Source organism: Astatotilapia calliptera, chromosome 17, assembly GCF_900246225.1.
Source record: "Astatotilapia calliptera chromosome 17, fAstCal1.2, whole genome shotgun sequence".
Classification (NCBI taxonomy): Eukaryota; Metazoa; Chordata; class Actinopteri; order Cichliformes; family Cichlidae; genus Astatotilapia; species Astatotilapia calliptera.
The window spans coordinates 15,373,061-15,396,932 of NC_039318.1; the positions used below are offsets into that span (position 1 = coordinate 15,373,061).

Here is a 23,872-nt window from a genome sequence, read left to right on the forward strand (position 1 = left end):
TTTAAGTGCTCCATACCAAAGATTTTATTATCTTAAGCATAAATGTTTTTCCCCAATACATGCTTTCCCATTGATATTAGGCCACCACATGAGTGTTCAAATATATGGTAATAAATGGATTGAGTTTTTACAATTTCTAACCATTAAAAATTATACATTCAAAAGGAAATGAATGAAACCCTAATACAACATTCAAACAACTGAAAAATGTCAATGAATTACTGAGTTGAAAGTGTGTGAACATGCAACACAAAACAGGGTCCCCATGTTATCCAACATTTACTTCTAATTGCTTCCTATCTTAGGAATATAAATCTTATGAATTCCCCTGTGCCTCCACATCTAGCAAACAGAGCAAAATCAGCCCACTCAAGACAACAACAAAAGCTACAGGTAAAGCCAAACCAGTTGAAGCTGGTATGAAGGAGAGCAAAATAGGATTTTCCCTATACCACAGCAGGACTACTTTGGAGGCTTTAGTTGCACAGTGTTAGTAAGGCGCCAGCTATCTTTAAGCTGGAAGTAGTCCCATCAGTCACTCTCTCACGTTCAGATAGTCCAATTAACATACACATGCATCATAAAGTTTCCATATTAGAAAGAAAACAAACAAGTTAAAATAATGGTTATAACAAAGTTATATATTTGTAGCCATTAATTCAATTTTATTTATTTAGAGCCAATTCACAACAACCAGTGTCTCAAGGCACTTGATATTGTAAGGTAAAGCCCCTACACTAGAAACACCAGCAGTCATGACCCCTACAGCAAGTGCATTCAACAACAGGAAAAAAAACCCCGTCCCATTTAACAGGAAGAAACTTCTGGGAGAACCAGGCTCAAACTGGGGCAGTCATTTGCTGAGACCAGTTGGCAATGAGGGGAAAGAGAAGAGACCAGAAAAAAGACAGGACACAAGGAAATAGTAGTGGTTTATAAAGTGAAAAGAAAAGTGAAAAGACCTTACTAGTATTTATTGTAATGTGTTGAATACTATATTAAACAATTTGCAATGAACATTTCATTTACTATCTGTACTATTAAACATTTAAACCATTACAGAGATCTTTTGCATGTTTCCATGTAGCATACAAGAAAATTAAGCAGCACAGCTCCCACCCGTAACCTCATATGCACATAGTGAAGTCATAAGAATAGACCTGGAACATATCTTTGCCAAAAGTTTGCACTTTTGCCTTTCTCAGTTAAGTGAATTTCTCCTGTACTTTGTGGGATACAGGGCCAGCGGATACTGTAACAGTAGAGGACCCAAACTTACTGGTCATAGAGCCAGTGGATTGGCTGTCCTTGTAGAGAATTCTTTCAGAGCCAAAGACCTCAGCCTTCTTTGGCAGACCATTTGCATCTTGAACAAAGTTCTCTCTGACCATTAGGATTTTTTGAGATCCAGGAAGGTCTCCTGGTTGTAGAGGACCTCCCTCAACATAGGAAGCCTGATTCCCCTTCCGCACTTTCATTGACCCTGCAGGGACCTTACCCTCTACAACCTTCATGGTCTGAGAGCCAGACAAGTTTGTAGCTTGGATCAAGTTTGCATGACTCCGCTGGGCACCACTGTTATCCACCAGCACCATGGTGGGCTCCTGGGCTTGTCCACTGGACAAGAGAGTGCTTCCCTGAACAAATACTCCTTGGGCAGGTCCAGATTGCGTGTTGTTAACCAGTATCAGGCCTTGAAGGTTGGTGGTTGGTGCTTCAGCCAGGATCATAGTGTTCTGAACCTGTGGTTGGACTACGTAATGCATTGGCTGCAACACAGGAGTGGTTGTGTAGTAGACAGGCTGCTGTTGCTGTATTAGGACCATCTGGCCTTGATTTGCCAACCCTCTTGTCATTGTATTCATCCCTTCCCTCACTGCAGTTGTACTTTCCTTTGCCATTTCAGAATGCTTGGTTGTCTTCATGACCATACTCTGCTCCACTTTGGGCATGGTTGGCTCCAGTTTGGGTGGAGGGGACAGTTTTTGTACACTCACTGAACTTGAAACTGAGGCTGGAGGATTGTTATAGACATTAGACACAGGAGGTGGCACTTGTTTGTCATCATAAGAAATTTTCTCGCCTCTGCACACCTCCGCGAGAGTCTTGAACTTTGGTCCAAGGTTATCAAGAAACTGAAGATCATTGTCTGACTCCAAAAGGCTACAGCAGCCTACTGAGCCAGCAGAGGACCCTTGGCCCTCATAATCATACACCAACAAACCATCTTTTACGCCAAGGTTATCATTTCCATCAGTGACTTTCTGTTGAAGTAAATAGGACACCATTATTCAGATAGTATTTTTCATGTCAACTCTTGGTATGTGCAAGGAATTTTTATGAACAACTAAATACGTTTTCAGCCTTAAGGGCTAATCAAAACACGTCCCTATAATTAATTCAAATCTCTGCTTTGCTTTTCATTAGCTACTGAACCTTTCCAACTCATGAGATTTCTTACCTGATCGTAATATTGCCTCAAAAAGTGGTCTGGCAGAGCCATCCCATCATAAAGTCCTACACCTCCCAACGATTCTCTTGTCTCAGTCTCAGAGTAGAAACCACTTGGATCCTGTTGGTTCATGCCCCAAATTTCTTTTCTGTAACTACCTTGGTAGTTAGCCCCGTTCAGCCTATTAATGGATCCAACAGATTGTGCGAAATCAAAACTGCCCAACGCATCCATTGCTACAGGTTTTTGAGCCATGGCTACATTTAAGACATCTCCATCCAGTTGTGTTGGCAAGTTCAGTAGTGGCACGTCCTATAATTGCGCCAAAAATGTACATGTTAGTACAAAGTTAAAAATCACTTTGACACAACTTTCATGTAGGCATCACCACATTAGCCAATATTCTTCAGTGCAGTGAAGAAAATACAATTCTCACCGTGTTCTCTCCCTGACGTTCAGTATGGTAGTTGATGAGATGTGACTTTGTATCAAATGGCATCTCAGTAAAGAGGTCTGGGAAGGTTGCAGCACCTCCACATTTGCAGAAGAGTAGCAACAACGGAATCACTGTAAAACCAAGTTTTAATTAACCTTAAATGTAAGGTATGAGGGCGCAGTAATCCTTCAAGGAAGAAGCTATAATTTATATACACAATAAAGTAACAATAAATGTATCATAGTCTTACATCTGTCAGCAGCAGCTGTTTATTTAAAAAACTTTAAGGTGGTTTCCCTCTTCTCTTAATTATCCAAAACCAAAACCAATACATTATGGCAATTAGGATGAATTAACACTTACACAACAAGAGTAATAGGCCCAGGAGTAACAGCCCAATGCCTGCAGGTCCCAACTTCGCTTGTTTGCTTGGCTGACCCTTGGCGCCTTTTTTTCCACACATGATTCCATCCTCACAGGTGCAAACTTCAACCTTGACTTTCTGTGGATCTTGACACATGTGCCCCTGCTGATCCTTCACCAAAAATTCCACCTCATAAATACCAGGCCAAAGAGACTCCCGAGACCGCAAGATAGCTGCAGTGTCTGTCAGAAAACAGAAAAATATGTGAAACAAAATGAACATGAATTAGATTATATAATTTCTGTAAAAATTGTGGTGGGATTGTTGCTACTGCCTTAATAAAATTCAATTCAATTTTAATTATCCAACAGTCGCCTCAAGTTGCTTTATATTGTAAGATAGATCCTACAATAATACAACAGAGAAAATGCCAACAATCATATGACCCTCTGAGCAAGCGCTTTGTCATGAGTGGGAAGGAAAAACTCCCTTTTAACAGGAAGAAACCTCCAGCGGAACCAGGCTCTGGGAGCGGTGACCATCTACTGAGACTAATTGGGGTGAGGGTAAGAAGACAGAAAAAAAGACATGCTGTGAAAGAAAGAAAGAGATTAATAACAAGTATGAGTCAATTCAGAGAGGCCTATTAACACATAATGAGTGACAAAGGTGACTGAAGAAGAAATCAATGCATCATGGGAATTCCCCAGCAGCCTAAGCCTAATGCAGCAAAACTAAGGGAGGATTCAGGGTCACCTGATACAGCCGTAACTATATGCTTTAACAAAAAAGGTACTGTACTTGATCTGGGGTTTGCTGCTTAGTTAGCTAAAACAAATCTCAAAGTAGCCAGCATATTAGGCTACAATTGTACTGTGCCTAATAGCATGTCTAATAAAGTTGGTAGGGGTGTAGCTGATGATGTAGCCAGGTACACAGGTGCACCTTGTATAAGTACATGGTGTGGTACTTATACAGCTGTGGTGGCAGGGAAGGGTTTTTGGAGCTCCAACATGTGAGAGGTGAAGCTGTGGATTCAGGAGAAGTAGTGGAGGAGGACTGGGTGGCAGTCTTTATTTTCATGACTATTTACATTGTAGATTCTCACTGAAGGTATCAAAACTATGAATGAACACATATGGAATCATGTAGTAAACAAAAAAGAGTGAAACAACTCAAAACATGTTTTATATTTTTGATTCTTTAAAATAGCTACCCTTTACTTTGCACACTTTACATTCTCTCAATGAACTTCATGAGGAAGTCACCTGAAACAGTTTTCCAACAGTACTGAAGGTGTGCCCCAGAGAGACACTTGTTGGCCCTTGTGCCTTTTCATTCTAAAACATCTAACTGGGTTCAGGTCAGGTGACTGTGGCCATCTTGTGTGGCACTTCATCAATCTCCTTCTTGGTCAAATAGCTCTCATACAGCCTGGAGGTGTGTTTTGAGTCGTTTTTCTTTTGAAAAATAAATGATGGTCCAACTAACTCCATACTGGTTCAGTGTGTCTGCTTGTTGCTTTTCCTGAGTGGTGGTTTCTTAGCAGCTATTTGACCATAAAGGCCTGATTCATGCAGTCTCCTCTGAATAGTTGATGTAGAGACTGACTCTCTGCTGGAACTCTATGGGGCATTTACCTGGGCTCCAGTCTGAGGTGCTGTTAACTTGCAATTTCTGAGGCTGGTGACTCAGATTAATTTATCCTGAGCAGCAGAGGTGACTCTTGGGCTTCCTTTTCTCATGTGAGACAGTTTTTTTCATAGCGCTTGATGGTTTTTGCCACTGCACTTGGGATACACTGGGATACATTCAAAGTTTTAGCAATTTTCCAGACTGACTAACCTTTAGTCCATAAGTAATGATGGATTGTCATTTCTCTTTTCTTAGCTGATTGGTTCTTGCCATAATAGGAATTCTAACAGTTGTCAAATAGGGCTGTCAGCTGTGTACAAACCTGATTTCTGCACAACATAACTGATGGTCCCAACCCCATCAAGAAGGAAAGAAACTCCACAAATAAACCCTGACAAGATACACCTGTGAAGTAAAAACCATTTCAGGTGACTACATCATGAAGCTCACTGAGAGCTGTGTTGTTGTTTTTTAACAATTTTTCCTTTGCTACATAATTCCGTAGTGTGTATTATATAAAAAAATATTCCCGGCTCGCCCCTGCAGGCAGTCTTTATCCTCCTAGCTTGGGTCCTCTACCAGAGGCCTGGGAGCTTGAGGGTTATGCGCTGTTCCTAGGACTGCGCTCTTCTGGACAGAGATCTCAGATGTTGTTCCTGGGATCTGCTGGAGCCACTCGCCTAGCTTGGGGGTCGCTGCACTGAGCACTCCAATTACCACTGGGACCACTGTTACCTTCACTCTCCACATCGTCCCGAGCTCTTCCCTGAGCCACTGGCACTTCTCCAGCTTCTTGTGTCTCTTCTTCCTGATGCTCCTGTCAGTTGGTATTTGTTACATCTATCACTACAGCCGTCTTCTTCTGATTGCCCGCCACTACTATGTCTGGTTGTTTAGCCATCACCATTTTGTCCATCTGTATTTGGAAGTCCCACAGGATCTTAGCTCGGTCATTCTCGACCTCCCATTTTGACCTCAGGACTTTCAGGCCATAGTCGGCACAGATGTTCCTGTATACTGTGCTAGTCACTTGGTTATAGTGTTGGTTATGTATGCCCTGCCTGCTAGCATCTTGCACCCGGCTGTTATGTGCTGGACTCAGGGGCACCTTTACACATCCTACACGTCGGGTCTTACCCGGTGTGATAGACCCCAGCCTCTATGGATCTTGTGCTCAGAGCTTGTTCTTCTGCTGCCATGATTAGTGCCTCTATGCTGTCTTTCAGTCCAGTTTTGTCCAGTCACTGGTAGGATTTCTGAATGTCAGCCACTTCCTATATCTGCCGGTGCTACATACTGTACAGGGGCCTGTCCTTCCATGATGGTTAGTCCTCCTTCTTGGATTTGTGCTGCCTGAGGTATTCACTGATCACGCGGTTGATCATGATCATCTTCCTGATGTACTGGTGGACATATGTTGTCTCAATATGGAATGTTGTACTGACACTCACTAGTCCCCAGGTTCCTTTCTTCCGCATAGCACAGGTGTGTGAAGGACCAAAAAGCTCTCCAGAGAGTGATCCGTACAGCAGAACGCTGCTGCAGGATTGCTCTCCCCCCGCTTCAGGACACCTACACCAGGAGATGCCGGACTAGAGCAGCGCAGATACTGAAGGACCCGTCCCATCCTGGCAACAAACTGTTCCAACTTCTGCAATCTGGTAGAAGGTTCCGCATCCTCCGGGCAAGGACAGAGAGACTCAAGAGGAGCTTCTATCCCCAAGCCATCCGTGCCCTAAACACACACACCCGCCCTCTCACATCATCTATAATTGACTGAGACAGGACTCTTCCAGACACTCTAAACCAAGGCACAATGTACATTTCAATTCCTTTAATTTTAAATATGTTTATATTGTCTATCCTGTAAAATAGTCAGATATCTATTCATATTAATGTACAGAATTCACCTGCTTGCTGCTACTACTGCACATTCACCCAATGTATATACTATATATATATATATATATATATATAATGTTCTTCCTCTACACCCCCCCCCCCCCCCCCCAATTTTTGCACATGTCGAGGAGCGTGTCAGACTACATTTCACTGTGTGTTATACTTGTATAACTATGCATGTGACAAATAAAGAACCTTGAACCTTGAACACAGTCTCAGGGTGCTGGACTTGTGGTGAAACCCTCCGTGCATGGTCAGGAACTGCCTGCTCTTGACGTCAGTGACTTCTATCTCCTCCTGTGGCCAGCTTATTGTCCCAGCAAGGTACCTGATTACAGGCAGGGCGAAGATGTTGATAGCCCGGATCTTGTTCTTACTGTTCAGTTGACTCCTCAGGACTTGCCTGACCCTCTGCAGGTACTTGGTGGTTGCAGCTTTCTTAGTGGCCTCTTCATGGTTCCCATTTTCCTGTGAGATTTGAAGGTGCTTGTAGCTGTCCTTAATGTCTGCAATGTTGCCTTCTGGTAGTTTGATCCCCTCAGTTCTGACTACCTTCCCTCTCCTTGTTATCATCCAACTATATTTCTCCAGTCCGAACGACATTCCAATGTCGCTGTTGTACATCCTGGTGATGTGGGTCAGTGAATCAATGTCTCATTCGCTCTTGGTGAACAGCTACATCTATGTAAATGAGGTCGCTGACAATTGCTTCATTCTGTAGTCGGTATCTGTAGCCAGTCTTGTCAGCGAGGAGTCAATCAAAGTTCCAAACATGAACTCAGAGTAGCTCCACCGTTGTTGATCCGTATTGTTGATCACTTCAAAAATTAGTTGGGGCAAACATTTTCAGAAGGTAAGTGGGAAGATTTCTCCAAGTGGTGAAGACGGCTGCACAAAGGGCATCTACTGTCTGGAGCTGTTGTCCATTTTTAAAAAAAATCCTTTGCCATCCATCCCCCCAAATTTGTAATTGGATTTAGATTAGGGGAACATGCAGGATGGTCCAAAAGAGTGATGTTATTCTCCTTGAAGAAGTTCCTTGTCCTGCGGGCATTGCGTACTGCAGCATTGTCCTGTTGAAAAACATAGTCGTTAACACACAGACGAGGGCTCTCAATCATGAGTGATGGTCTCTGCAACATCTGGACATAGCCAGCAGCCGTTTGACGCCCCTGCACCTCCTGAAGCGCCATTGTTCCACCAAAGGAAAAAGCACCCAAAACCATTATGACGTCCCCTCCACTGTGGCGCGTAGAGAACATCTCAGGTGGCATCTGCTTGTCATGTCAGTAACGTTGGGGTCTTCCACTTGACTTTTTTGTTCCACAATCCTTAGGATCATTTAAGAAATTCCAAATGACTGTCTTATTGTGCCCCACCTCAGCAGTGATGGTGTGCTGCAAGAGACCATACTTGTGCAGTTCAACAACCCAACCACGTTCAAATTGGGAAAAGTTTTTTTTGCCTTTGACGTCAGAAGGTCATGACAGTGTGACCACCTGACAGAAAAAGACAATGAATCCACATTTCTGCACAGATTTGGCCTTTTAAAGGTATGTGGTCCTAAACGTTTGATCAGCTGTAAAACAGCCTATTTCAGTTTAAGTGTTGTTTTCAATAAATTACATGCTCAAAAAAATGTTTTGTCTCACTCCCATTTCTTCTTGTAGCATGTTGAAAGCTCTACATTTTACCTTGTTAAGATCCAACCATGCAAAATATGATTTTTTTGCCGTTTTTCAAGTGGTCTTAAAGTTTCGAACTGGACTGTGTATATATGTATATACATATACAGAAGTAAAAAGGAATCATGCAAATTGAAGTGAAATATAGTGAACTAATGTGATAACTGTAATAAAGTAGCTTTTGCTAGAAAGTGGTCAAAACTTTTATGTGAGAGGTCACAGGGAGAAGGTGAGACGATGCTTGGATGTCACATCAAGTGACTGGATGCAAATATTGGCCATGTGAAGATGGAAAGGTGGAGGGAAGAGGATGTATAAAACTCTTTGCAGGTAACCATTAGCCGTTATTTCTTTGTAGTTTTGTCATAGCGAGCAGAAGATCCTCTATAGCCAGAGCGTCTTCTCTTTCTTCCACTAAAACTTCAATAAAACCAATAGATATACAGCAACAATTTAGATTTGATTATTTAAGATTTTTACTTTTTTCTAAAATTTAAATTGATTTAATTATGTGATTATTATTAACTGATTGAGCCATTTGCTTTTCCCTTGCTAAATCACTTAAATAAAGCACCGTATCTGCAATTAAAGTTCATTTTGTTTATTTCAATTTTTTTTTTGAAAACAGTTCGTCAGATAGGTTTGTTGTGGTACTGTTTTGAACGTGACCAATCACATTTGAGCCATCGTTTCCTTGGAGTCTATTTCTTAACTGTAAAAAGTCCGATAAATTTGGACAAGAAGAAGTTAACACAGAGAAGAGAGCAAGTACACACTCATCTTCTTTGGCCAGTCGGTGGTTCAGTCTGTGTATGTACCACACTCATGATATTGTGGTGATGTTTTCTACTCACCATTAAGATGCTCCACTTGCCATTTTCCCTTAGTGCCTTCTGGGAGGATCTCAAACACAAAAGGAGGTCCATTGGGAAATGCATCCTCATCATTAGCGTTCACTATAACAGCATCCACTGTTGTGCACATAGTCTCCATGTTACTTGTCAAGATGGGGCAGTGGTCATTAAAATCCTCCACTTGGATGGCTATGGTGCCAGTGGCTGTTTTATCAGGTGTGTCTGGTAAATTAAAAAAAAAGAAATAAATAAAAAGCAAGAATTTAACATTTTTCCTTTGATTATGTCCATTTTGTCAGAGATAAGTTCAAGAACTATTTGCTTTACTATTACTATGTTTGGACAAAAAGTAAAACTAATATTGATTTTGTTTATTTACATGAATCTTACTGCTGAATAGCCATTTTGTTTTTATTCATGACAAGTCGGCATTATACAGACCGTACAGATGTATTTAGCCAGCAATGTGATGCACTTGTAGTTATGTTGCATTAGGTTTTTAATCATGCATCAATACCCTGACAGTAAATAATAATTTTTTCGTCTACAAAATATCAGGCAATTTGTTTACAATATTATGTTTAGTAAAAACTATCACCGGTTGTGTTACATTTATGTTTTTTAATTTCACAGTAAAGGAAGTTGGCTTGACTAATAAGTGAGAAATTCCCAGGGGTTGCAATTCCAAAGCTACTTTTCAAGGGTACTCCCCTTACGTAAATAATTTTTGAAGTGTCGGCATTTATACAGTAAAGCAGCATACCTTCTGAAACGCAGAGTATCTTGGCAAAATATGTCCCATTGACCAAGTGTGGAGATTCCCTGTCAGGCATCTTGTTCAGTTTGATCTCAGCTGTGACTGGGTCAATAGTTAGCCAGTTGTTAGGGTCGAATCCCTTAATATACCTACAGCAGAAATAAGCTATATTGTTATTACGGTGAATGAAAGGTGAAATTGACACTGTAGTTTAGTTTTAGTGGCTTTAATGTGCACTTATTTGTATATGCACTGACCTGACATTTTGAGCGGGTTTCCTAGTGTCTCCATCTATTGCAGGGTAGCTGGCAATAACATCTTTAATGTTGAAGGAGGTGCTTCCCTCTGAGACATGAATGGCTTTAACTTTGGGATCAAACTTTGCCCCTTCAGGCTGGTTCTTCACATTGATTTTGATAGGATAGGTTTTAAAGGGTGTCCCACCAGAAATCCCAGCAGCTCCAGTTGCACCCCCTGCTCCTCCACCACCCCCTCCTCCTCCCCCTGCTCCTCCTCCTCCTCCCCCTGCTCCTCCTCCTCCTCCCCCTGCTCCTCCCCCCCCTCCTCCAATAGTTATTCCAGCACTTGTCCCAGATCCATATGGCTGAGCCTTGTTCCTCACAGATAGTCCAAGTTCAATGTCTTTTACATCTTCATAGTCCACAGCCTACACAGATGACAGACAGAAACAAAGATTATCTGTTACAATTCATCATAATAATGACAGATGTTTGCATTTATTAATGGTCTTCCTGAGTTAAATGAAAACAATTAATCATTAATAATTCACAAACTTACTGCCAATTAGTACATGAGGTTAAAGAAAATGTCAAAGATATACAGAAATTCTATTCATAATTATATGGACAAAATTTTAGGCGGACCCAAGAACAGTCAGATAAGAGATGATGATCTCATGGGCATGCACTACTTAACTAACCGAAAAAATTTAACTATTTCACAATATAAAACATGTATTTGTTTTTCTGGACAGTACAGTTTGCCGGACAATTTGATCAAACGGACACTGGACTATTCCACCAGATTTGGTGTTTAAAATGCATATGCTCTGAGATATCAAGATTTCTATTTGCATTGTTTTTATGCTGTATTAAAGACTAGGATTAATAATAATAATAATAATAATAACAACAACAACAACAACAAGTTTCATTTCAAACTGCAGTACCTTATCAAGCATTAGGATTCCCTCGTTGGTGTTGGGATCTGTTTTAATGCTAAAATACCCAGCCTCGTTGCCCTTGACAATATCAAATACAGCTTCCCAGTTGTCAGTGCCTTGCAGGTCCAGGTCCTGTGCTTTGATCCTCATCACCTCCACACCTTCTGTGTTCTCCTCAATGCTACCTTCATACTATAGGTGGAGAATATAAAAAAAAATCATAGGGGTTATTTCAGCAATATGTTGCATATATTTGTAAATAACTACACAGTTGATTTAAAAGAGAGCAAGAAAGAAAACTACCTGCTCTTTTTCCAGAGTTGGTAGGTTGTCATTCACATCACCAACAGCTATAGTAACAGTGGCAGTTCCAGTGTTCCCCTCTGGTTTACCATTTAGGTCCTGACCTTTTACTGTCAAGATATACTGATCACATTTCTGAAATCACAGACCAATAAGTTACTAATTTCTTAGAGAGACTGCATCACACTTTACTGTAGCAATATTTCTGGTTAGCTATCCATTAGGTAGGTAGGCAAAATAGCTAACCAGGAACACTTTCAGTGATCAAAGGGAAAAAAACAAAAACTGTCCACTGATATAAATTTGGTGACTAGTATAGTCCATGAATTTGCCTTTGCCTCATGTTCTCCAGTGCAGGATTAGAGAAGGATCATAGGAGCTCGTACTAAAAAGACTGTTTCTCTAACTCCAAGTCTCTTTGTTCTGGTCACAAAGACCAGAACAAAGTTTCATGACTTTTCCCCCCAGCTTCCACACAGATTGAAGTTTCATTAGTCACTTTGTTCTAAAACTTCCCATTTACAAGTATAAGTCAGTTTAAGTTATTGGTGTTTGTTCTGTTTCCCCTATTGTATGTAAATATTATGGCCAAACCACTATAAAGGTAACCCTGCAGCGTCTTTGTGGTTAGGTCAGTTTGTGCTACGTCCACACTAGCCCGGATTGATTTAAAAATGGCATTTTTGTCTGAAAACGCTCCACATCCACACTAGCGTTTTCAGTCGTATTCACAGAGTTGTGCGTCCACATTGAAACGGCTGAAAGCGCTTATGTTCCAGTATTGCGCATGCGTGAAAAGCAAGAAGATTCGGCCTGCCTCATTTCTGTCTGCCGTTTATTTACTTTCCATCTCTTTGAAACGTCACGGCAAAATGTCGAGGAAAAGCACAGAGTTTTTTTAAATGGACTAACAATGAGGTGGAGTTGTTGCTGCGAGTAACACAAAAGTACAAAGTTGCAAAAGTGAGTGAGAATTAAAGAATTTGAAGAAAAGCTATCTGGAGCATGTACATACTGAGAGCGTTTTGAGTTTTGAGAGCGTTTTGAAAACGCCATCTCAGTGTGGACGGGAGGCCAAAATGTAGAGAAAACGATGCGTTTTCAAACGAAAATGCATTAGTGTGGACGTAGCTTGTGAGTTAAGGTGGATATACTTTGTTTGGTTAGATACGGTTTTTTCCAGTAGAATTTATATTTAGTAGACATCTTTGAAGGGCCCATAAATTATATTTTGAACTTTGTCCTTTTGAACTTTTTTTTAGGGTAAAATAAAAATAACACACACACAGAGACACACACTTTGAAATCCAGAGTTTTCATTAACCTTCCTGCCTTCTTGGGACCTTTTTGTGCCACTGCTATGTGTTAAATGGCTGCCATTTCCACTGTGTTCAGTGGAATATAACCAAACTTGCCACAGGATAGTTTTTACCTGTCAATGTTAATATTCCAGTGTGAATTCCTTAAATCAGCCTAAAATGGCTGAGCAGCAGAAATCCCCACACCCATCACCCTGGGGACCATTTTCTGCCCATTGACTTCCATTATAAACGCTATTTTTCAACCCCAAATTATCATCATATGATTTTATTTTTTCTTCTTTTCTTGGATGTCAATGAAGACTCAGGGCCTTGAAGTTTTAATTTTTAAATTGCAAAAAAAATGCAAAAAAAATAATGGCAGGTCAAAATGTATGTTGGTGCCAATCTTTGGTCCATCTAAAGGCCTACTTATAATGACAATCACATATTACTTCAACTGGTTTTTTGTGGAAATATTTAGTTTCGTTTTTTGGTTTTTGGGGCTTATAACACAGGGCGCTCATGTAATAACACTGGGATTTGAAGGGTTAAAACAACGAAAATATAATTAAAACTTTACATGAATATTTCAGGGAGAAGTAGTTTTACAAGGTTGGCTAATTTAAAGTGGAATAAAATATGGATATATGGTCTTTTTATGGCGTGGCTGAGAATGGTCCCTAGGGTGATGGGTGTGAGTTTTTTAAAGGATGGCAGGAGGGTTAAGCACCAAATATATTACATATCATGTTTTAACTGTTTAAAACGTTTAATGTTTGCAAACTTTCTCATATTTTCTCCGTACTCACGGTCAGGTGTTCTGTAAAAATGCTGTTCTAAGCAGTTTACTGAATATATAGATAACCAAGTTGTTTGTTGAGATTAGGGAAAGCCATATGTATAAAAACAGAATTCCAGAGTGTGGAATTTAACAACAACAACAAAAAACAAATTACCTGAGCTGCAATAAAATGGTTAATAACCAAGATGATAATTATTTTTGGCAAATAATAGAAATATCAGTTGATTAACATCACTGCTCATTACTCTAATAAACATTATGTATTTACTGAACTTTACCGTCTGAAAAAATGTCTTAAACTAGATTTTCATTGGACTTTAAAATTCAGATGCTAGAATAATTACTCTAACATCTGATTGTATTATTAATAATCATATTATGATTATGATTATTATTATCATTAAATATCAAAATTCAAATAAAAAATTAACTACATAGCTCTGAAACTGGTGTGGGGTTTAGTTCATACCTCTCTGTCTAATTTGTTTTTGATGAAGATGGACCCGTCACTGTTCATGTAAAACATGTCATGAGGTGGTGTCTGGTCTATGATGGTATGAAAAACCTGGGAATTGGGATTGTCTGGTTCATCGGCATCCGTTGCCGCGACTTTCATAACAAAAGTCCCTGTAAGCATATCAAGGAATGACATTTTAATTTCTCAAAAAACAAAAACAAACAAACAAAACCTCTCTGTGGCATCTTCAAAAGTTGAGATTACGACGACCTGGATGATGGAGAATCTACACAGACAACATCAAGAGTTCTAGTATCGCCTAATACCTTCAACACAACCCATCTCACAGCTGATGTACATTAAAAAAAAACACCCTGTTCCATAATACATTGTTTAGTTTGAGTATAACATTACATTTAAGTAAGTTCAACCTGTAAGCAATGTAACAAAAACAAAAACTTTGTTTTCATTTATTAATTGAATATTAGTCATATGGGAATATGGAGTCATCACATGCCGGATAGTGATTAGTGAGGAATTTTCATAAAAACGAAGCACTAACCTCTCGGTGTAAGCTCATCCACACGCCCAGTATAGACGTCTTCAAACACTGGTGCATTGTCATTCTGATCAGTAACCTTGAATCGTACGTCGATGTTTTCCTCTGCCAGAGTGCCATCATTGTACCTAGCAACACCAGAAAGCTAAAATTGGAAACCTCGTTAGGTTTAATTAAGACGTTACAAATATTTATGTAAACTGTTGATACGGAATGCACTGAAGTCATGATGGAAAATAACCGTTTTGTCTCACTCACATTGTACATACTGATGAACTCTCTGTCAAGTAATTGGGTCACACGAATAAATCCAGTTCTTTCGTGAACTACAAACACATGGAAGGGATCTTGGTTTGCGCCACGGCCATTCAGGAAGTATTTGAGATTTCCTTTACCATCATCTAAATCTGAATGAATCTGAAAATGAGATGAAAAGCTAAGCATAGCATAATTCACAAATATGTCATAATCATAGGACAATAACAACAACAAAGACAACACAGATTCCTTATAGATTCCTCATATCTTAGTATGTTAATGCTAAAAACCTTAATATATTGTATATCATGATTTTCTAACCCTAATAAAAATTATTTTAATCAATTTAATTAAAATAAAAAATTAAAAGATCATCAAAATAAAAAGGAATAAAAAACTAAATCAATGACTCACCCTGGCAACAGAAGTCTTTTGTGTGTGGTCCACATTTTCCTCCAATTTCAGTGGTGGGGGAAGCCAGGCTCTTTTTCTTCTTATTAGACTGTCTCCAGATTTGGCTTTCGTCACAACAGCCTGGACCTGAAATACAACACATACGCTTAAACATGTTTGGAGAAATCACTAGCCATTTAAAGAAAACAAGAACACCCATTTTTAATCCTTGTCAAGCATTTCTTGGAATTACTGTCTGTAATTTAAAACCTAGAGAGATGCTTAAAGATCAGGTTTTTGTTATATATCAGTTTGAAAAACCTTAAAAGCAACAGTCTGCAATTGTTTGTCAATCTTCTTGTCTTTAGCAGGTAAAATATGACTTGGCGAATAATTCACTCACAGCAGGAAAGTTTCAGGTCTTTACTTTCAAAAATTCTTGCTCTGGCTGAGTTGTCACACATACATGCTCGCTGCACACACACACACACACACACACACACACACACACACACACACACACACACACACACACACACACACACACACACACACACGTATGTAAATATGTGTGTGTATGCATGCATGTGTGGCGTCTCAGCCAGCCAACAAACTCTGCAGGCTACATTGTGAACTAATCATAAATCAAGATGCTATTAAACTGTGCATGTAAAAACACACACCTTGCAGGGGCTATAAAGCTGCTAGCTTTCCCACACACAAAAGCTGACACATCTCTTGCCACTACTGGAAAGGTTCAGTTGAAGCATGTAAGGTAATAATGAGAAGAAAAGTAAGGAGTGGTTGTATACTTTTACTGCCATCAAATAACTCATTCAGAGCACTTAAAAACAACTCTCTATTCACTTGAAGAAATCTCTCTAAGGTCAGAACCTTATTTCCCACACTTTTATAACTATGAAACCAAATGTATTTATTATAGTGACCTAATGGTTTTTCAGAATGTAAAGTGAAGAATCAACAGTTATAGATAATAATAACATTCAGTTATGAACAACAGAATTTTTCCTGAGAGTTTTTTACTTTTGAGTTTGCGGTCTGAATGCCAATAGCTATTCCATCCGAATCACATCTTGATTCAAGCAACACCAAACAACTTTAGTTCGGTAAAAAGGTAAAATAGTACAAAGGGGGGAAAAAGCTCAGGCGTGTCCAAGCTGGCCTAGTTAATGCAGAGGCTGAACTAGAGTGTAAGCCAGTGTTGTGCCAAAAAGCGACTGAAAAAAAGTGATTTCAGAGTTTTCTGTGTGTGTTTTGTAGTCTACAATGCTTACTTATACTGTTAAACAGACCTTAGTGAACAGGATTTATGAATGGGTTAGATTCAGGGGTCTCAAACTTAGTGAGCTGTAGGCCACTGCTTGCGCAGTCTTCTTATTGGAGGGCTGCTTACGTGTTCAAATAGTAAGAAAAAACCCCAAGAATACACCCACAAATATGTCTAAAAATGCAGTGGTTTGTTTTTTTAAACTTTAAATATTGTATAACAAGAGAAAACTGCAAACATGAGTGCAAATCTTTTTTTCCCCTCACTCTTAACTGAAGCCTTTCAGTGAATTACCAAATACACAAACTGATACTCTCTTTCTGCCTAGACACGGTCCAGCACTTCTGCTATGATTTTGTTCGTATTTAACAAAATACAAATGCAGACATAAGAGTACACATTAGGTTTTGACTGTTAGTGAGAATTGTTTTCTTTACAAATAACTGTCACTGAACTAACACACCCGGTCCTTCAAGATGTTTGTACTCTCTGCTCATATTGCCTTCATATAAAATATATACTTTTTGCTTTTTACAGAACTTATTTTAACATTGCACTCAGCAACAAACAAATCCTCCCAAAGAAAAAACACCTAAAGGGCCAAATCGCATTATATTTTTTCACAGCAATATACAGTAGGGGTGACACAGTCGTAAGTGGTCCCTGCACTCTAAAAAATGATTCATGGGGTTAGTAAGTAAAGCTTAAAATTAATAGCTTTTTCTGCATAAAAAATTAAGTTTGTTGCATGTACACATTGTAATCAGTTGATAACTTAATTTAATGAGTTGGTCGAAATGAAAATAAAGAAAACAGTCTTAGCTCAGTAATATATCGATTTTGAACAGACATTTCTGTGTTAACTTAACATGAAAGTGTATTCAGTTAATACAACTTAAAAATCTCGTAAGCGTCCTTTAAAAGCTGAGTACAAGGCTGACTTGCCCGGACATGTTGTGCTCTCAGACCACTGATCGAAAGAAACGGAGGCAAAGAGAGAAAGCGGAGAAGCGGCATTTTGTACGGAACATTATCAAACGTTAAAGCTTTGTGGTGAGTACAATTTTTTGCCTTGTTTTATTCACAGCAGCTAATAACTCTAAGTTTAACTCTATCAACACGCACTGCAAGAAATCCTTTTTACACAACACTAAACTCTTCCTTGGCGAGTGGTGGTGATAAGCTAGTAACGTTACACTTCTGGCTAACTTGTGAAGTAATTCGACCGTAACATTAGTCTTTGTTAAGTTTTGTTTTACGGTGGCAGCCAAATGGTGTTAATTGACACTGAGCTTCTGTAGCAGTAGTTTTAACTCTGCAAAGACAGGGTAATACATGTTTTTCTTCTTTCTACTTTGAAATCGTTGCAGCGTTGATGAAGGTTTGACCAGCAAAAGGCTGGGCCATTTTACATTCATGACTAAACAAATGTAGGTTACTGAGTATACATTCGGTTTAACATCGATGCATTTTGATGTTTAAGTCCTAGAGTTATTTTTATGTGAGATTGAAGTTTGTTAATTGAGCCCTAGCTGAAGAACAGCCTGTGTCAAAGTTCAGTCAAAAAACGCGGGCGAGGAAGCGAACGCCATGTTGTAGAAACGCCACAGGAAAGATCTTAAGTAACATTCATAAACTAGTTGTTTTAATGACATTACATTGAGTGTGCATTAGCACATAAAATATAATTTTGCTCTTTTGGGTGTTAACTGCAGATACATAAGCGCAGTTGTATCACTTAAGAAAAAATATCTTTGATTTGGAAACATAACATAACATTCTCCATTCGCAGGCAGGAAGTTGTCAATCAAGCACCAAAAATCAATGACCTGAAAGAAAGATGGCCTGCTCTTTTTGATGCAGTTCAGGTAAATATTTTTCCATAAGATAATTTGCAGTATGTATTCTTTTAAAGTAAATTGTATACATTAACATGTTGTGCCTATTTGTGCCTTTTTTTTTATACAGATAAACCAAGAATTCAGAAGGATCACCACTGTTAACCTGGAGACAACATTCATGGCAAAGCTGGACCAGTACTCTCAGAAAATAATGTCCTTGCTTTCCTCAAGAGGAGGGGCTGCAAAAATGCGCATTCGGTGCATCCAGAACATGCTGCTAGAGGTATGAATGAATGAAATGTAGTTTATTTCAAATAGGATAATCCACTTTTTTTTCCAATAGGTGATATTGAGTCTTAAAAGGTAGCTGTTTACAACTCAACTATGTCAAATTATTGTTTAGAGCTTGAGGCACAAATATCAATTAAAACTATAAATACTTAATAATAAAACAAATTATAGGTGATGTGGATCATGATTGGCAGAGTAATTTGCAAGATTTTGCAGTTTTTCTATTTGTTACCTGGATTTTTCAAGTTCATGAATTGATCATTTCAGAGAAATGGCTCTTTGAAATGATCAATTCATTATTTTGATTATCACTGGAAATCTATAATTGGTACAGTTCAGGCCATATAAAGTCAATCCTTTTTTTTTTTTTTTTTGGATGTAATTATCAAAAACCCATCCTCCTCGAAGAGCAGTTCGACATTCTTTTTCTTATTCACAGGACGATTCTGTGGAGAGAAGGCGAGAGGTCGCTATCCGTGGCTTAGTGGTGTATCTCAGGGAAAAGGAGGAGGATCTCTTCAAAGAGCAGGTAAATCAGACATGACTATACTTTGTATTAGAGGTACGATCTAATCTATTATTAATTGATTTCTAAATTAATCGGCAACTATTTTGATAATTGATTGATCGGTTTAAGTAATTATTTTAGAAAAAGAAGTCCAAATTCTCTGGTTTCAGCTTCATAAATGTGAATCGTTTCTGGTTTCTTTACTCCTCTATGACAGCAAACTGAATATGTTTGACATTTGAGGTCATCATATTGGGCTCTGAGAAACATTGACATTTTTCACCATTTTCTGACATTTTCTGGACCAAACAACTAATCAGATAATCGTCAAAGGAGCTTGCAAAGAGAACCTTCACAGACATAATCAGATAATCGAGAAAATTGTTAGTTGCAGCCCTATTTTGTGTTACTCTCATGTATAAGTATGATTACTTAAAACATTTATATTGATTCTGATCTACCAGGATGGTGGCGGGGATATTACCAATGAAGTGATGAAGATTGTAACCAGAGGTGCCACAACGTCTGATCCAGCCAGCGCAAGGATCATACTTGAAGGAAGAGAAGTCCTAGCAGACCTGGATGTACCCAGAGCCTGTGCCTTGCTAATGGGGCTGATATATGCACTCAACCTCAGCTACCCAAAAGAACTGAAAAACACTTTTGAAAAACACTTTTGAAGTGTTTCAAAAGATATTCCTCGAGCTGGATGATCTGAAAGCCAGTCCTAAGGTAATGTCACTAAAAAGTAAACTGTTGTACTAAAAAATGTGAAGAGTGAGGCTATCCTCAAATTAAACGGGAAATGTTCCACTGTTGTTTGCAATGTGTTGTGTTACATACTTTACAGTAGGCAGTAGGTGTAAAGTTGAGCGTTGAGCATTAAGTACACCTAGTTAAAAATAATGCACTTTAAAAGGATAGCTCGGGTCTTTTGAAGTGAGGCTGTATATGAGGTACATATGTATTGTGAGTGTATTACACACAGTAGATGGCAGTCAGTAAGCTCCACCTACGGAGAAGCAGACGGGGCCACCGGCACGCAAGATGAGCCTCCATCCTAATAAAACTGATGTCAGTTTAAATGTACATTATATCAAGAATATGTTTACTGCTTTATTTTGCTATCAGACAGCCTTTTCTGTGAGGAAAGAGAAGTTCTACTGCTTGTTGTTTCAATCGCTCTGGCCCACCAGCGTCCATGGACAAAAACAGCAATTTTACCTGACAGCACACAGGAGTTGCTGGTCTCCTGCTGCCTTGATCAGTAAGTGTAATTGTGTTATTTGGTGACTTTGGTGTTAGTTCGGGTTAGTTCAGATTTACCAAAGTCACACAAACAAACTGAGCCTATCGTGCGTGTTGGTGGCAGGAATGTGCTGACTGCTGTCTACTGTGTGTAATACACTCACAATGTACTTCATACTTAAAAAAACCTAAACTATCACTTTAACACAAACAAACTTGAATCAGAGCATGACTGTCAAAATGTTCAGTCTTTTTGAGACAGATTTACAGGGGTGTTTTATGTCATTTATTTTATGGAGGCAACAATTTTGTCTGCTATTGAAATGTCAATGAGTCTGGAATGGTGGACTGGTGTTCTAATAAACAGTTTGATCATAAAACTGGAATTTCAATGTGTAATTTATTGTATAATTGTAAGTTATAAGTTATTGTAAGTTACTAGTACTCAAAAAAATTAAGGTAACAATTTGCATGGATATTTCTGAGTAGAATAAAAGTAAAAAAATAAGTTTGAATAACTAAATGGAGTAATTTTTTAAACAATTAAAATTAAGTTGGTTCAACTTAATTAAGCTTGTAGAGGACAAAGCAAATCATGTTGTTTGTACGTAAGGAATAGAGTTTGCCTAACTAGAGAACTCTTGTGGCATTTACGCTATAGTGGCTAAGCTGAAGTAACTTAAAAAGATCCATGCAAATTGTTACCTTAATTTTTTTACGTTAAGCCAGCAGATCTTTTTTTAGAGTGTGGGCCACGAGTTTGAGACCCCTGGGTTAGATATAAAATAGAAGAACTATTCCTTTTTGAAGTATCTTTATGACTGCATCATTTTAACCATATTATAATCAATCCAGTCCTCCTTGGTAACCTATCACATCACAGTTCTGCTCTATTTGTTACAACTTCTGCTAGCCAGCTCTCTCCCGAAAAATACATTTTTAATGTCAATGGCACTTTTTGCCGGGATAAATAACAGGATAAGTAACAGTCACTTTCCAAAAATTGATTAGAGCTTCTGATAGGGATGCTCCCTCTACCTCAAAATTACTTGATATATTTTAGGAGAGATGTGTTTGATCTATTTTTTGACAGATTATAGATCAAGCAAGTCATTTATAACAGTTTAAATGTGAGCAATCATTTTATGGCAAACACCGGGGTCTTGCCAGTGAAGCTGCCCCGACACAATCTGTTTCCCCTTCTGGAGCGCGCCCTGGGCAAGGACAGCGGATCCAGTCGACTCCGCCTCAATTCCAACCAACAGTCGTGGCTGATATTTTACTTTAGTAAAAAAAGTTAAAGACGAATGTCATTACATTGCCGTTCATTTGTTTGGGTCACGACAGAAAATTATACATTTATTGTTGTCACGTTGTGCCGGAGGGGATTATTTCAGCAAACTGAGGACGTTTTGCCTGATAAGCGCATAATCACGTCTGCGGGAAGTCGACTTTTCTAAACTAACGCTCAATATACCAGATTCTCAAACCACATTTGTCAATGATTTGGACAGGGGGAGGAAATTGCGGCAGGTTCAGCTTGATATTATTTATAACACATATTTGATTTTATTTATTACAAATTATCTCCGGGATAACTACCTTGACACGGCATCACGTTTTAGCAGACGATCGCTTTTTAGCACCGGTTTTGCTTCATATTGCCTGCTGAAATCACGATGATGCTAATTTTACTATTCATAATTGTGATTAGATTTAAAAATGCTTGACTATAATTTGTTGTCTTTAATCTATTATACATTTTGATTGATTTATGTTTTAAAAAGATGAAAAACCTAAATAATAAAAGCAACAAAAGAATCACATTATGAATTAAGCTTGTTTCATAGAAAAAAAACTACTTTCCATATGAAAGTCTTTTCTAATCGACACAAAAGTCTTTCTGGACTCACCACAAAAAGTAGCAACACAAACACGGGCCAACAAATCCGAATCATGACTGAAGAAACGTCTCAGGGGAGTCTCCCAGCGGCATGGAGAGTTTCTTACTGTCTGGATAAAAGCTGTCAAACGACTATCAATTTCACTGGCATCTACTTAAGACTTGGAAAAGAAAAACATCACGCCAACGCCAACAACTTTTACTGCGATACAAAAGACACGTGGGCGTTACACACACTCAACAAAGGCAACACCCTGGCTGTTTCGTGCAGGTGTGGCATTCACTGAGCGCATGCGTGTAACCTGCCAAGTGCAAAGTAAGCCACACCCAATTGTTCTTATAAGCTCATAAACATAAAAAACGCATAGTAACACAGGATACCTTACAATTTTAAAGATAATTTAAACATGTGAAATGATTTACTCCTGCACTAACCTCACCAGGCGGATGGATAACACTTCCCTTCCTTTTCTTGTTTGTTTTTGTGTTTTTTGTTGGCTCCCCTCCCGGGCCCCTGTTTCCTCCTTTATGTGCGTGCGTGCGTGCGTGCGTGTGTTCATTCATGCGTGCCAGTTTATGGGCATCATCAGGCCAAAAGGTATTTCCCACGCTGAAGCCAGCCACACCCGTCTTCCATCAACACTCACCAGCTGCCACTGAGTACCCTCGTTAGTGGCAACTATTTAATTGTGTGGCCGACCTTCTGTTGATGCTGGATTGTTGAGTGGAAATTATCTTTACGTGTTGTGACTGAGTACACTAAACTAACCTCTACAGTACATCTTGTGTTGTTAGGAACCTAGAGAGGAGTGTGTTATGGTGGGAGTGGAGCGTTTGTAATTATCCAAGGTTGGAGCCATGTCTTTGAAAGTGTTTCACTATTGTTCACATTCTCACTGTAAATAAATGTATTGTCTTGGATCAGAAATTCCTGCATTTGGGCCCCGTTCTTGCCAACTGCATCTCCATGAGAAAATGTTTAGAGTTTTAAGGTGTGTTTCAGACCCAGTGCTCCAATGTTGGAATTTGTTCACCTCCACCATCAACGCTACATGTTGCTGCCTCCTGTCCTCTTCCTCCCTCTCCTCCCCCTGTTCCGTGGTAGCAGCAACTGCAGACACCAGATAAGTTTTCGGTAGAGTTGGAGAAAAGTGGGGGATTTCTCACCCAACGTGCGCTTGTTTTTAGGCAGCAGAATCGCACCTTTTCCTCAGACAGTGCCAAGGTTTCATTCATGGTGGAGCTGCTGATGGGACAAGCGCTAAAATGGGCTCAGGTGGTACTCAAAACTGACGGGGAGGAGCAGGCGATGCAGCTCGGACCAGCTACGCTATCCCATTCCAACCGGGGGAGAAGACTGCTGGCGGGTGAGTGTTTCTGTTGTGGGAAAAGAGGACACTAAATTGATACTTGCCCGTCGCAGCCAAAAGAGTCTGCCTGTCAGTAACTGTG

The 23,872-nt window shown here is 39.3% G+C and overlaps 1 protein-coding gene across 3 annotated transcripts; it reads right to left on the reverse strand.

The window, feature by feature from the left end:
- Positions 1-23,000, reverse strand: LOC113009077 (desmoglein-2-like). Of its 3 annotated transcripts, none has more exons than XM_026147154.1 (14): positions 22,856-23,000; positions 15,363-15,488; positions 14,949-15,107; positions 14,694-14,835; positions 14,144-14,301; positions 11,572-11,706; positions 11,275-11,460; positions 10,343-10,752; positions 10,092-10,234; positions 9,329-9,550; positions 3,252-3,494; positions 2,889-3,019; positions 2,462-2,764; positions 1-2,264 (listed from the first exon to the last, which is right to left on the reverse strand). In XM_026147154.1, the coding sequence occupies exons 1-14, from the start codon at positions 22,982-22,984 to the stop codon at positions 1,206-1,208; spliced, it is 3,546 nt and encodes a 1,181-aa protein (XP_026002939.1). In that variant the 5' UTR covers positions 22,985-23,000; the 3' UTR covers positions 1-1,205. The 3 variants fall into 3 exon arrangements, with proteins under 3 accessions (XP_026002939.1, XP_026002940.1, XP_026002941.1); XM_026147155.1 differs by lacking the exon at positions 22,856-23,000 and adding an exon at positions 22,431-22,655; XM_026147156.1 differs by lacking the exons at positions 15,363-15,488; positions 22,856-23,000 and having other exon boundaries at positions 14,694-14,818; positions 14,949-15,000.
- Positions 23,001-23,872: the final 872 nt, after the last annotated feature.